This window comes from Oncorhynchus masou, chromosome 32, assembly GCF_036934945.1.
Source record: "Oncorhynchus masou masou isolate Uvic2021 chromosome 32, UVic_Omas_1.1, whole genome shotgun sequence".
Lineage (NCBI taxonomy): Eukaryota > Metazoa > Chordata > Actinopteri > Salmoniformes > Salmonidae > Oncorhynchus > Oncorhynchus masou.
This window is the reverse complement of record NC_088243.1, coordinates 64,623,637-64,636,120: the sequence shown is the minus strand read 5'-3', so window position 1 is coordinate 64,636,120 and position 12,484 is coordinate 64,623,637. Positions and strand designations below refer to the sequence as shown.

General features: G+C 42.4%; 2 protein-coding genes across 3 annotated transcripts; one reads left to right on the top strand and one right to left on the bottom strand.

Annotated features, from left to right (window-relative positions):
• Positions 1–288: 288 nt before the first annotated feature.
• On the bottom strand, positions 289–8,365 carry LOC135526466 (uncharacterized). Its single transcript, XM_064954861.1, has 5 exons — positions 8,231–8,365; positions 7,336–7,491; positions 7,065–7,193; positions 694–831; positions 289–601 (listed from the first exon to the last, which is right to left on the bottom strand). The coding sequence occupies exons 1-5, from the start codon at positions 8,231–8,233 to the stop codon at positions 512–514; spliced, it is 516 nt and encodes a 171-aa protein (XP_064810933.1). The 5' UTR covers positions 8,234–8,365; the 3' UTR covers positions 289–511.
• A 154-nt stretch (positions 8,366–8,519) lies between these two features.
• bbs12 (Bardet-Biedl syndrome 12) lies at positions 8,520–12,292 on the top strand. 2 transcript variants are annotated; one of them, XM_064954859.1, is made up of 3 exons: positions 8,520–8,604; positions 8,699–8,764; positions 8,927–12,292. In XM_064954859.1, the coding sequence occupies exon 3, from the start codon at positions 8,939–8,941 to the stop codon at positions 10,862–10,864; it is 1,926 nt and encodes a 641-aa protein (XP_064810931.1). In that variant the 5' UTR covers positions 8,520–8,604; positions 8,699–8,764; positions 8,927–8,938; the 3' UTR covers positions 10,865–12,292. The 2 variants fall into 2 exon arrangements, with proteins under 2 accessions (XP_064810931.1, XP_064810932.1); XM_064954860.1 differs by lacking the exon at positions 8,699–8,764 and having other exon boundaries at positions 8,526–8,604.
• The last annotated feature ends 192 nt before the right edge of the window (positions 12,293–12,484 follow it).

Here is a 12,484-nt window from a genome sequence, read left to right as displayed (position 1 = left end):
TTTCAGTTACTGGCCCAACGCTTATTTGATTTCTTTGATTCAGAGCTGTACATTTGTCTCGATAATGTGAAGTGCATAATCAAAAGCTATATCAATAAGCAAACTGTTTCACTGAACTTGAGAAAAAGGGCTAAATCATATGTCGAAGTTAAGACAATTATAGCTGCACTTCATTTCATATGTCACAAGAGGGAACCAAATAGCCATAGGAGCCATACAGTAATAGGTACAAGGGTCCTTCGAATAAACAATATCATTTCACTTCCATGGTAAAGAGGAGACCATAACTTAAACTTTAACTATGATTTAATTCAAATAGTCAACATAAGTAAAATATAAAAAAAAAAACATCTAAAATATTCAAAAATCTGTGTATAGATCTGTTAAATTTACAAGCCATATAAAAAAAGCCACTAAACGCTATTTCATAAAGTATCCTTAAAACAATCAAAAGGCATCTAAGTGAGACTGTTCCAGCAGTGGAAGATAAACCTTGGGAAACATAAGACATTCAATATAGACTTGTCTTCTTCATTATCCTTAGAAACTCCTGCTCGTTGATCTCTCCATCTCCATCTCGGTCTGCTTCGTCAATCATTTCCTTTGAAAGATGCATTGTTTTAACAGTCAGGATTTCTGCATTGAGTATGTTTAGATGTGAGCAGAACGCCAACAAGTTACATCCTAACATACCTGCAATTCCTCATCTGTCAGGTTTTCACCTAGCTCCTTGGCAACTCTCTTGAGATTTTTGAAGGAAATTTTTCCTGTGCCGTCATCATCAAATAAGCGGAAAGCCTTCAGGATTTCTTCTTTTGAGTCTTTTTCACTCTGATTAACAAAAAAAAACAATATAATCAAGATTATGTAGAGGAGACAAAATTCCAAACAAAGACCTGCCAAATGATTTTAAATAAAAAATTATTGGTCATGTACACAGATTTGCTATTGCAGGTGCAGGGAATTGCTTGTGTTTTCTAGTGCCAACAGTAATATATATTTTGACTGGTACTAATATACACTACCGTTCAAAGGTTTGGGGTCATTTAGAAATGTCCTTGTTTTTGAAAGCAAAGCTATTTTTTGTCTATTAAAAATAACATCAAATTGATCAGAAATAGTTTAGACATTGTTAATGTTGTAAATGACAGTTGTATCTGGAAACAGCTGATTTTTAATGGAATATTTAAATAGGTGTACAGAGGCCCATTATCAGCAACCATCACTCTGTTCCAATGACACTTTGTGTTAGTTAATCCAAGTTTATAATTTTATAAGGCTAATTGATCATTAGAAAACCCTTTTGCAATTATGTTAACACAGCTGAAAATTGTTGTCCTGATTAAATAAGCAAAAAATTGCCTTCTTTAGACTCGTTGAGTATCTGGAGCATCAGCATTTGTGGGTTCGATTGCAGGCTCAAAATGGCCAGAAACAAATACCTTTCTTCTGAAACTCGTCAGTCTATTCTTGTTCTGAGAAATGAAGGCTATTCCATGTGAGAAATTGCCAAGAAACTGAAGATCTCGTACAATGCTGTGTACTACTCCCTTCACAGAACCATGCAAACTGACCCTAACCACAATAGAAAGAGGAGTGGTAGGCCCCAGCACACAACTGAGCAAGAGGACAAGTACACTAGTGTCTAGTTTGAGAAACAGACGCCTCACAAGTCCTCAACTTGCAGCTTCATTAAATAGTACCCGCAAAACACCAGTCTCAACATCAACAGTGAATATGTGACCCCGGGATGCTGGCCTTCTAGGCAGAGTTGCGAAGAAAAAGCCATCTCTCAGACTGGCCAATAAAATGAAAAGATTAAGATGGGCAAAAGAACACAGACACTGGACAGAGGAACTCAGCCTAGAAGGCCAGCATCCCGGAGTCGCCTCTTTACTGTTGACGTTGAGACTGGTGTTTTGCGGGTACTATTTAACGAAGCTGCAAGTTGAGGTCTTGCAAGGCATCGGTTTCTCAAACTAGACACTAATGTACTTGTCCTCTTGCTCAGTTGTGCACCGGGGCCTCCCACTCCCCTTTCTATTCTGGTTAGAGCCAGTTTGCAAGGTTCGATTACTCGTTGGTTATTACTGCATTATCGGAACTAGAAGCACAATCATTTCGCTACACTCGCATTAACATCTGCTAACCATGTGTATGTGACAAAAAAAAATTGACTTGATGCTCCAGATACTCAACTAGCCTAAAGAAGGCCAGTTTTATTGCCTCTTTAACCAGCGCAAGAGTTTTCAGCTGTGCTAACATAACTTCCAAAGGGTTTTCTAATGAACAATTAGCCTTTTAAAATGATAACCTTGGATAAGCTAGCACAATGTGCCACTGGAACACAGGAGTGATGGTTGCTGATAATGGGCCTCTGTAAATATTCCATTAAAAAAAAATCGGACTATTCCAGCTACAATCATTTACAACATGAACAATGTCTACACTGTATTTCTGATCAATTTGATGTTATTTGAGTGGACATTTCTAAATGACCCCAAACTTTCGAATCGTAGTCTCTCTCTCTCTGTGTATATACACTGCTAAAAAAAATAAAAGGGAACACTTAAACAACACAATGTAACTCCAAGTCAATCACACTTCTGTGAAATCAAACTGTCCACTTAGGAAGCAACACTGATTGACAATAAATTTCACATGCGGTTGTGCAAATGGAATAGACAACAGGGCAACAGGAAATTATAGGAAATTAGCAAGACACCCCCAATAAAGGAGTGGTTTTGCAGGTGGTGACTGCAGACCACTTCTCAGTTCCAATGCTTCCTGGCTGATGTTTTGGTCACTTTTGAATGCTGGCGGTGCGTTCACTCTAGTGGTAGCATGAGAGGGAGTCTACAACCCACACAAGTGGCTCAGGTAGTGCAGCTCATCCAGGATGGTACATCAATGCGAGCTGTGGCAAGAAGGTTTGCTCTGTCTGTCAGCATAGTGTCCAGAACATGGAGGCGCTACCAGGAGACAGGCCAGTACATCAGGAGACATGGAGGAGGCCGTAGGAGGGCAACAACCCAGCAGCAGGACCGCTACCTCCGCCTTTGTGCAAGGAGGAGCAGGAGGGGCACTGCCAGAGCCCTGCAAAATGACCTCCAGCAGGCCACAAATGTGCATGTGTCTGCTCAAACGGTCAGAAACAGACTCCATGAGGGTGGTATGAGGGCCCGACGTCCACAGGTGGGGGTTGTGCTTACAGCCCAACACCGTGCAGGACGTTTGGCATTTGCCAGAGAACACAAAGATTGGCAAATTCGCCACTGGCGCCCTGTGCTCTTCACAGATGAAAGCATGTTCACACATGTGACAGACGTGACAGTTTGGAGACGCCGTGGAGAACGTTCTGCTGCCTGCAACATCCTCCAGCATGACCGGTTTGGCGGTGGGTCAGTCATGGTGTGGCATTTCTTTGGGGGGCCGCACAGCCCTCCATGTGCTCGCCAGAGGTAGCCTGACTGCCATTAGGTACCGAGATGAGATCCCCAAACCCCTTGTGAGACCATATGCTGGTGCAGTTGGCCCTGGATTCCTCCTAATGCAAGACAATGTTACTCCTCATGTGGCTGGAGTGTGTCAGCAGTTCCTGCAAAAGGAAGGCATTGATGCTATGGACTGGCCCGCCCGTTCCCCAGACCTGAATCCAATTGAGCACATCTGGGACATCATGTCTCGCTCCATCCACCAACGCCACGTTGCACCACAGACTGTCCAGGAGTTGGCGGATGCTTTAGTCCAGGTCTGGGAGGAGATCCCTCAGGAGACCATCCGCCACCTCATCAGGAGCATGCCCAGGCGTTGTAGGGAGGTCATACAGGCACGTGGAGGCCACACACACTACTGAGGCTCATTTTGACTTGTTTTAAGGACATTACATCAAAGTTGGATCAGCCTGTAGTGTGGTTTTCCACTTTAATTTTGAGTGTGACTCCAAATCCAGACCTCCATGGGTTGATAAATTTGATTTCCATTGATCATTTGTGTGTGATTTGTTGTCAGCACATTCAACTATGTAAAGAAAAAAGTATTTAATAAGAATATTTCGTTCATTCAGATATAGGATGTGTTATTTTAGTGTTCCCTTTATTTTTAAGAGCAGTATATATATATACACACACACACACACACACACACACACACACACACACACACACACAACCAGTCAGAAGTTGACACACATACTCATTCTTTATTTTTACTATTATTCTACATTGTAGAATAATAGTGAAAACATCAAAAATATGAAATAACACATATGGAATCATGTAGTAAAACAAATAAAAACATATTTTAGATTCTTCAAAGTAGCCACCCTTTGCCTTGATGACAGCTTTGCACACTCTTGGCATTCTCTCAACCAGCTTCACCTGGAATGCTTTTCCAACAGTCTTGAAGGAGTTCCTACATATGCTGAGCACTTGTTGGCTGCTTTTATTTCACTCTGCAGTCCAACACATACCGAACCATCTCAATTTGGTTGAGGTCAGGTTATTGTGGAGGCCAGGTCATCTGATGCAGCACTCCATCACTCTCTTTCTTGGTCAAATAGCCCTTACACCGCCTGGCCAGAGCTTGAGAGGATCTGCAGCGAAGAATTGTAAAAACTCCCCAAATACAGACGTTACAAGCTTGCAGCGTCATATCCAAGAAGACTCAAGAATGTAATCTCTGCCAAAGGTGCTTCAAAAACAGTACAGAGTAAAAGGTCTGAATACTTCTGTAAAATGTGATATATCCATGTTTTATTTTTAACACATTTGCAACATTTTCTAAAAACCTGTTTTTGCATGGTCATCATTGGGATATTGTGTGTAGCTCTGGAGCAGATTTTCATTAAGGATCTCTGTAGTTTAATCCATTCATCTTTCCCTCGATCCTGACTATTCTACCAGTCCCTGCCACTGAAAAACATCCCCACCACCATGCTTCACCATAGGGATGGTACCAGGGTTTCTCCAGACACGATGCTTGACATTCAGGACAAAGAATTCAATCTTGATTATACATCAGACCAGATAATCTGGTTTCTCATGGTCAGAGTCCTTTAGGTGCCTTCTGGCAAACTCCAAGCGGGTTGTCATGTGCCTTTTACTGAGGAGTGGCTTCCATCTGGCCACCCTACCATAAAGGCCTGATTGGTTGAGTGCTGCAGAGATGTCAGAGTAACCATTGGGTTCTTGGTCACCTCCCTGACCAAGGCTCTTCTCCCCCGATTGCTCAGTTTGGCCAGGAAGCCAGCTCTAGGAAGAGCCTTGGTGGTTCCAAACATCTTCCATTTAAGAATGATGGAGGCCACTGTGTTCTTGGTGCCCTTCCCCAGATCTGTGCCTCGACACAATCCTGTTTTGGAGCACTACAGACAATTTCTTCGACTTCATGGCTTGGTTTTTGCTCTGACATGCACTGTTAACTGTGGGACATTATACAGACAGGTGTGTGCCTTTTGAAATCTTTTCCAACCAATTGAATTTACCACAGGTGGCCTCCAAGTTGTAGAAACAACTCAAAGATGATCAATGGAAACATGATGCACCTGAGCTCAATTTCAAGTCTCATAGCAAATGGTCTTATGTAAATATGATGTTTCTTATTTTTATACATTTGCTAAAACTTCTAAAAACCTGTTTTCACTTTGTTATTATGGGGTATTATGTGTCGATTGATGAGAGAAAAAAATGAATACATTCTAGAATAAGGCTGTAAAGTAAAAAGAATGTGGAAAAATTCAAGGGGTCTGAAATACTTTCCGAAATACACAGTATATAAAGGAAATGAATCAATTAGGTCCTAATCTATGGATTTCACATGACTGGGAATACATATGTGCATCTGTTGGTTACAGAAACCTTTAAAAAAAAAATTTGGGGGGCGTGGATCAGAAAACCAGTCCGTATTGGGTGACCACCATTTGCATCATGCAGTTGATCAGGCTGTTTATAGTGGCCTGTGGAATGTTGTTCCACTCCTCTCCAATGGCTGTGCGAAGTTGCTGGCTATTGGCGGGAACTGGAGAATGCCACTGTACACGTACAAGCATCCCAAACATGCTCAATGGGACAGGTGGGTATGCCGGCCATGGAAGATCTGGGATATTTTCAGCTTCCAGGAATTGTGTACAGATCCTTGCGACATGGGGCCGTGCATTATTATGCTGAGGTAATGGCGGCGGATGAATGGCATGACAGTGGGCCTCAGGATCTCATCACGGTATCTCTGGGAATTTAATTCCCATCGATAAAATACAATTGTGTTCATTTTAACATAACAGCACCATCAGGCACTCTATTCACAGTGATGACATCAGCAAACCGCTCACCCACACGACACCATACGCGATGTCTGCCATCTGCCCAGTACAGTTGAAACCAGGATTGAAGTCAGCCCCGAAGTCAGTTACGAAGCCAAACTGCAGTCAGGTCAAGACCCTGGTGAGGATGATGAGAACACAGATGAGCTTCCCACAGACAGTTTGTGTTGAAATTCTTCGGTTGTACAAACCCACAGTTTCATCAGCTGTCCGGGTGGCTGGTCTCATACAATCCAGCAGGTTCAACGCGGTCTGCGGTTGTGAGGCCAGTTGGACGTACTACCAAATTCTTGAAAACGACATTGGAGGCTGCTTGAACATCAAATTCTCTGGCAACAGCTCTGGTAGACGTTCCTGCAGTCAGCATGACAATTGCACACTCCCTCAAAACTTGAGAGATCTGTGGCATGGCATTGTATTGTGTGACAAAACTGCACATTTTAGAGTGGCCTTATTATTGTCCCCAGCACAAGTTGCACCTGTGTAATGATCATGCTGTTTAATCAGCTTCTTGATATGCCACACCTGTCAGGTGGATGGATTATCTTGGCAATGTAAAAAAAAATGCTCACTAACAGGGATGTCAACATTTTTTAGAAATAAGCTTTTTGTGTGTATGAAACATTTCTAGGATCTTTTTTCAGCTCATGAAACATGGGACCAACACATGTTGTGTTTATATTTTTGTTCAGTGACCAATTGTGAACCAATCCTTTAATCGCTTCTTGACTAAGAAAATACATACCATTTTCTGTGTCATCATACAGAGAAAGTCATGAAAATCAATGGTCCCAGAGCCCTCCTTGTTGATGTCTGCTATCATCTTCTTGATTTCTTCTTTCTTTGGTTCAAAGCCAAGGGCACGCATGGCAACCTAGAGCAGCAGAAATAAATGAATGGTTTATATTCAAGAAACAAAATAAATTTGTTTATTTTGGGGGGGCATACGCTAAAACAGTGGATGGCATTATGGTGACTAGCTGAGTGAACCATTTATATTCTATGGTATAACCTACCTTGAGTTCCTTCACGTCAATTGTTCCTGAGCCATCTATATCAAACAAGTCAAAGGCCTCTCTGATCTCCTGCTTTTGTTCCTCTGTCAAGTCTGGTTTAGGACATGCCTTTTTCCTCTGGTTGGAATTGGTGTTGGGTTTTCGGTAGCCTGAAGCCTGTAACATAACAACAAACTGTCAGAGTTTACCTGTAAAGCTGATCAGAAAGGAAACATTGATAGTATCACAATAAGCCTTATTGTAGATGGCTAGCTAATGTTACCCTATGTAGCTTGAGTTGATGCGGCGCAGGTCCTAAAATGTGCCTATATCCCCTACCAGCCAAATGCTGATAACAGGTCAGATTTAACATTATTCAGAATAGCAGATTTTGATGCACTCTGTATACTGCTGTTCTGAAGTGCATTGATAAATTGGATATGAATTCAAAAGTATGTCGTTCCCTATTTAGCTGAACACCATTTGGCTGGTAAAGGGTCCGTTTATGGCACTGCTGCTCAGTGAGATGGTACACATTAAAACTGAAAATATGTTCTGCATGGGGGAGGAAGTTACTTGGAGAAACTATCAAGGAAATGGAACTTGAGCCCCAAGTCAATGATGCTAACGCAATAATCCAACTTAGCTATCTAACATGCAAACGTTTAGCAAACTGAAGTGCTGTAATGGCTATACCCTGTGAAAGTGATCTTAAAAAGCTAACGTTATTTTTGCCACCAGCTAGCTAACTTTACTAGCCACAACGTTACAGAATTGCTGCTGCAAAGAGTTGAGTTACGTTACAGAAGCTCACTAACTTGAAATTCATCTGTGTACCTAGCTCAACGGACAAATAGAAACTGTTAGCTGACTAGCTAGGAAACTATAGATACGTAACTAAAGTAGAGCTACATACCATCTCCAAATATTAGCACTGCGACGAACAAAATAGATGTATTTGAACTCAACGAAGTGTATCGGGCGACATGTAAACAAAGCTTGCCTGAAACTACTGTGGTATGCGTTATTTTAAATGACAAGGGAACAGTCCATCAGAAAATGAGTAAACCTTCAGGAAATGACGACGAGGGCTTGCTTTGACCAATAGTGAAGTGGGTGGGACATAAGCGACTGCGACCGTTTGTTTTGTTATTTTCGTGTCTCTTAGCAACAAGTGGGCGCTTGTTTGCGCACGCGCACACACGGATTACAACTGGATGAGCTTGAGACAGGCTGAAGCTTACAGAGAACCTGGAACTGTAGCACGCCACACGAAGTTCTTAGGAAAAAGTAAGTTCATCGTTGTGTTGTGCTATAAATTTGCGAAATTCATATTATCTTCCTAACAAGCTAAGCCTTTCAATGTACTTATCTGATGTTTTAGGGCAGGACCAGGTTGATGTTAGCTATCACAGCTAGCTAGCCAGCTACACTGCAGAACTACACCAAAGTATGTATTGCTATATCTCTTACTGTGTATTAATGATCCTTCTGGTAAATAGTTTGGAAATGTGTTCTATTTTCACACCAATAGTAAATGACCCAAATATAATTTTTTTACACCAATAGAGAATGACCCTAATATAAAATTCCTAACATCTCTATCTTACAGGCGTCACAGAAAATGGGAAGTGCAATTATTAGTCAAAGACTTCATGTTGGACTGCAGCAGCTCACAGCTTTGGCGGCTGTCACACATTCCTTTTTGGGCCCCAATAAAAACCACAAGTTTATTCAAGACGAGTCTACCGGGGAGTCGTCCTTGGTGTGCACATGTTTCCGCGTCTTGGAGCACTTAGACCTGACCTGCTCTGTAGGTCAGCTGGCCAATGAGACAATCCAAGCTCACCAGAAGGTCTTCCACTCTGGTGCGGGGTGCCTGCTATTTATGGCTGGGGTCTGGAGCAGGGCTGCCCTCGAATGTCTCCACAGAGACATTTCAATCCCACATATTGTGTCAGCCATGTCTGAAGGGCTGGATATATGTTGCAAAGTCTGCAGGTCAAACAGTGTGTCGATTGAAGACGTTCGACCGGTTGCTTCTGTTAGTGGCACATCAGTACTCCAGGGCTCTCCACACACAGTGTTACATAACCCTGTCACAGGGATGAACCCTAGCCATGGGGCCCTCAACAACAAAAAACAAAGCAGAATAAAACTCACTCACAGCAGACATTTTTGTGCAAATGATGAAGCTGATGAGAACACCACACCAGGGTTATTTTCCCATGCAGTGAGTTCTAAAGGAGTTGATATTGCTCACCTCGCTGAAGCTGTGAGCCATGGATGTGTGGATGCAATGAGCTTAGTGGTTGAGGTGAGCAAGATGCAGTCAAAGAACAATGGAAGTGGTGACAGCTGGAGAACATTTGATGTCAACAAGCTGGTAACGTGCACTCTGCCAGGCTTGTCAGAGGACCATTCATGTGTTTTACCAGGTTGTGTTATTCTGCTCTCTGCAGAGCAGGCTTCCCTTGTACATCACATGAAAGAACAGAAGTGGCAAGTTGTTCTCATTAATGGAGATCTCAGTGAAAAATATCGCCATCTTGGTTTCAATAGCAAGAATGACATCAGCCAAGTGACCGACAAGTTGGACTTGAAAGGCCTCAGCAAAGAAGATGATTGGGAAGACAATGTTTTAACAACTCTGTTGAAAAACAATGTGAATCTAGTTTTAGTCAATGGAGAGGCAAGTGAAAGACTCACCCAGCACTGCATGAGTCACCGTATACTTGTGGTTGAGAGGATGAAGCCTGACATTTTGAAGGACTTTGCGGAAACAACAGGAGCTGTCCCTGTCACCTATGCCACACAACTGAGTAAGCACTGTGTCGGCACCGGGGTAGAAATCTCCATATGGAGAGACTGCAGTGGCAACAGAAGGAGAGCATCAATGGCTGTGAACATTGTCGCTGATCGCACTGCGCTGGTCACAGTGGTCCTCACCACCTCTGTGCACAGCAAGCTACAGACCTTGGAGGACTGTTTCTGGGGCTGTGCCTATCGCCTACACCACACACTGAAAGACAGGAAACTACTCCCCGGTGCTGGAAAGACTGAATTGCTTTGTGTTCAAATCCTTCAAAAGCACATTAAAGATAATGGTGAGCAAACAAGAGGCAAAGATGGAACCTCTGCCCCACAAGCTAAACTAGGAAGAGCAGGAAACCCACACAGGGCTGATGTGTTTCAACTCATGGCAGATGGTTGGATGGACTACATTTCCACTCTGATGTTGAACAGTGGAACCTGTTCAAAAGTGGACGCTTGGACTACAATCAATCAGCAGCTGATGGATTTGAATGGGGGATTATCTCTAGATGCTAATTTCTCAAGACTGCTATTAAGAGATGACACCGAGGATGGTATGATGTCCCCAGATATGAAGCGCAGTGCAGGGAAGGTCTATGACAATATGACAGTGAAGTTGGAAGCATGGAGGAAAGCCCTGGATCTTGTTTTCCTTGTATTACAGACGGACACTGAGATCATTACTGGCATAGATCCTAAACAAGTGGAGGGGCAATCAAATGTTATGGTGCTTTAATGGTTTTAACACATTGCTGCGCACTATCATTTTTGAATATTATCATGAAATGCATAACATGTCTAAATGTGTTTTATTCTTTGAATCCAAATATGTGGAAAAATGAATAAACTGTTGTAATTTCAGAAGTATAATTTAAGTTATTAGAGCTTGTCGGCCATTAGTAAATTGCACTGGCCCAGCAATATTTTACCACATGGGGGAGACAAAGGATATGAACGTTAATCCATTTCACATGGTTTCCAACTCTATGGCTATATCAATAAATATGTCAAAATCCAGTCACTGAGGTGCTTGTGTGTTCAGATCTCAGTCAATGTTTTCATGCTTATCCCCATCCTAGAATTACATCTAAATCATCTTACATCCCACCTCGTGCACAAGTTATATTGTACGTTCCACCCAGAGCCAAAGTTACAGAACAAGCATTTTTTAAAACCTTTATTTAACTAGGCAAGCCAGTTAAGAACAAATTCTTATTTACAATGATGGCCTACCCCGGCCGAACCCTAACCCAGACAATGCTGGGCCAATTGTGCGCAGCCCTATGGGACTTCTAATCATGGCCGGTTGTGATATGGCCTGGAATTGAACCAGGGTCTGTAGTGATGCCTCTAGCACTGAGAGGCAGTGCCTTAAACCGCTGCGTCACTTGGGAGCACTTCGAACACTGCAAAGGTCTAAGTCCCAGCCAACAGGACATGGTTTCATGACTTGCTTGGTCCTGTTTGTCATAACATAGAATAGTTTGTAGAAAAATAAACATTTCTAGACAAAGTAAATGTGTCTGTCAGATCTGTATAATCCGCAACCCTGGAAATGTGAAAAGGACAACAATGTCCACATTTCTTATTAGGTCCCAGGAGCTGCCTTGTTTTTATGGAACAGTAAACTTTAATTATGAGCTTGTCACCTTGTTTTGGCTGGCCATATTTCCATTGGCCATAGTCTAACAAAGGTGCTCCATAGGGATCGTAACAGAGACGGTGAGGGCTTTACTTTGGGATCAAGAGGAATTTTAACTCGAGCATCACTCAATGGTGGTGTTGCTGTGAATGGGTGGGGGTGTGATGACCAATGAAAACATGACATCTGAGAAGGAAATGGGTCAGACCAAACTGGTGGCAAATTTGGAAGTTCAAACTAGGGCCATTTTTTTATGTGTCTGCTCACAACCCAACCTGCATTGGAGGAGAGTCTGAAGCAAACCAAAGCCTGATGCTTCATCATGGCAAACAGAGAGTGAGACAGTGTACCTGGAGATGAATGCGTTTCTATGTGAAGTAGTGTCTGAAAATTATTCCCTTGGCACACAATTCCCACACAAAGACCTTCAGTTTCAACACGGAATGATTCTGAAACGATTATCAGCCCATCTGAGGATAGCCAAGTGAATAGAAAGTATTATTTTGTGCTGAGCTATTGTGGGTCGGCCTGTGGTTTAATGTTTCATTGATATGCATGCATCTAATCAAAATGATATGATCAACCCTGCATACAGTAATCTGTGTTCTGTTGTGTCCAGTGCACACTTTGAAAACAGACATTCATAGTTTTGACTCTGGTTAAAGTTGATTAAAAGTAAAACATATCGAAATGGCATAATTGAAATGTGCTGCT

Coding starts and splice junctions, on each gene's coding strand:
- bbs12 (XM_064954859.1), top strand. CDS start 8,939: ATGGGAAGTGCAATTATTAGTCAAAGACTTCATGTTGGACTGCAGCAG.
- LOC135526466 (XM_064954861.1), bottom strand. Junction 7,194..7,335: donor TTGACGTGAAGGAACTCAAG/GTAGGTTATACC, acceptor CTGCTGCTCTAG/GTTGCCATGCGTGCCCTTGG. Junction 602..693: donor TGACAGATGAGGAATTGCAG/GTATGTTAGGAT, acceptor CATCTTTCAAAG/GAAATGATTGACGAAGCAGA.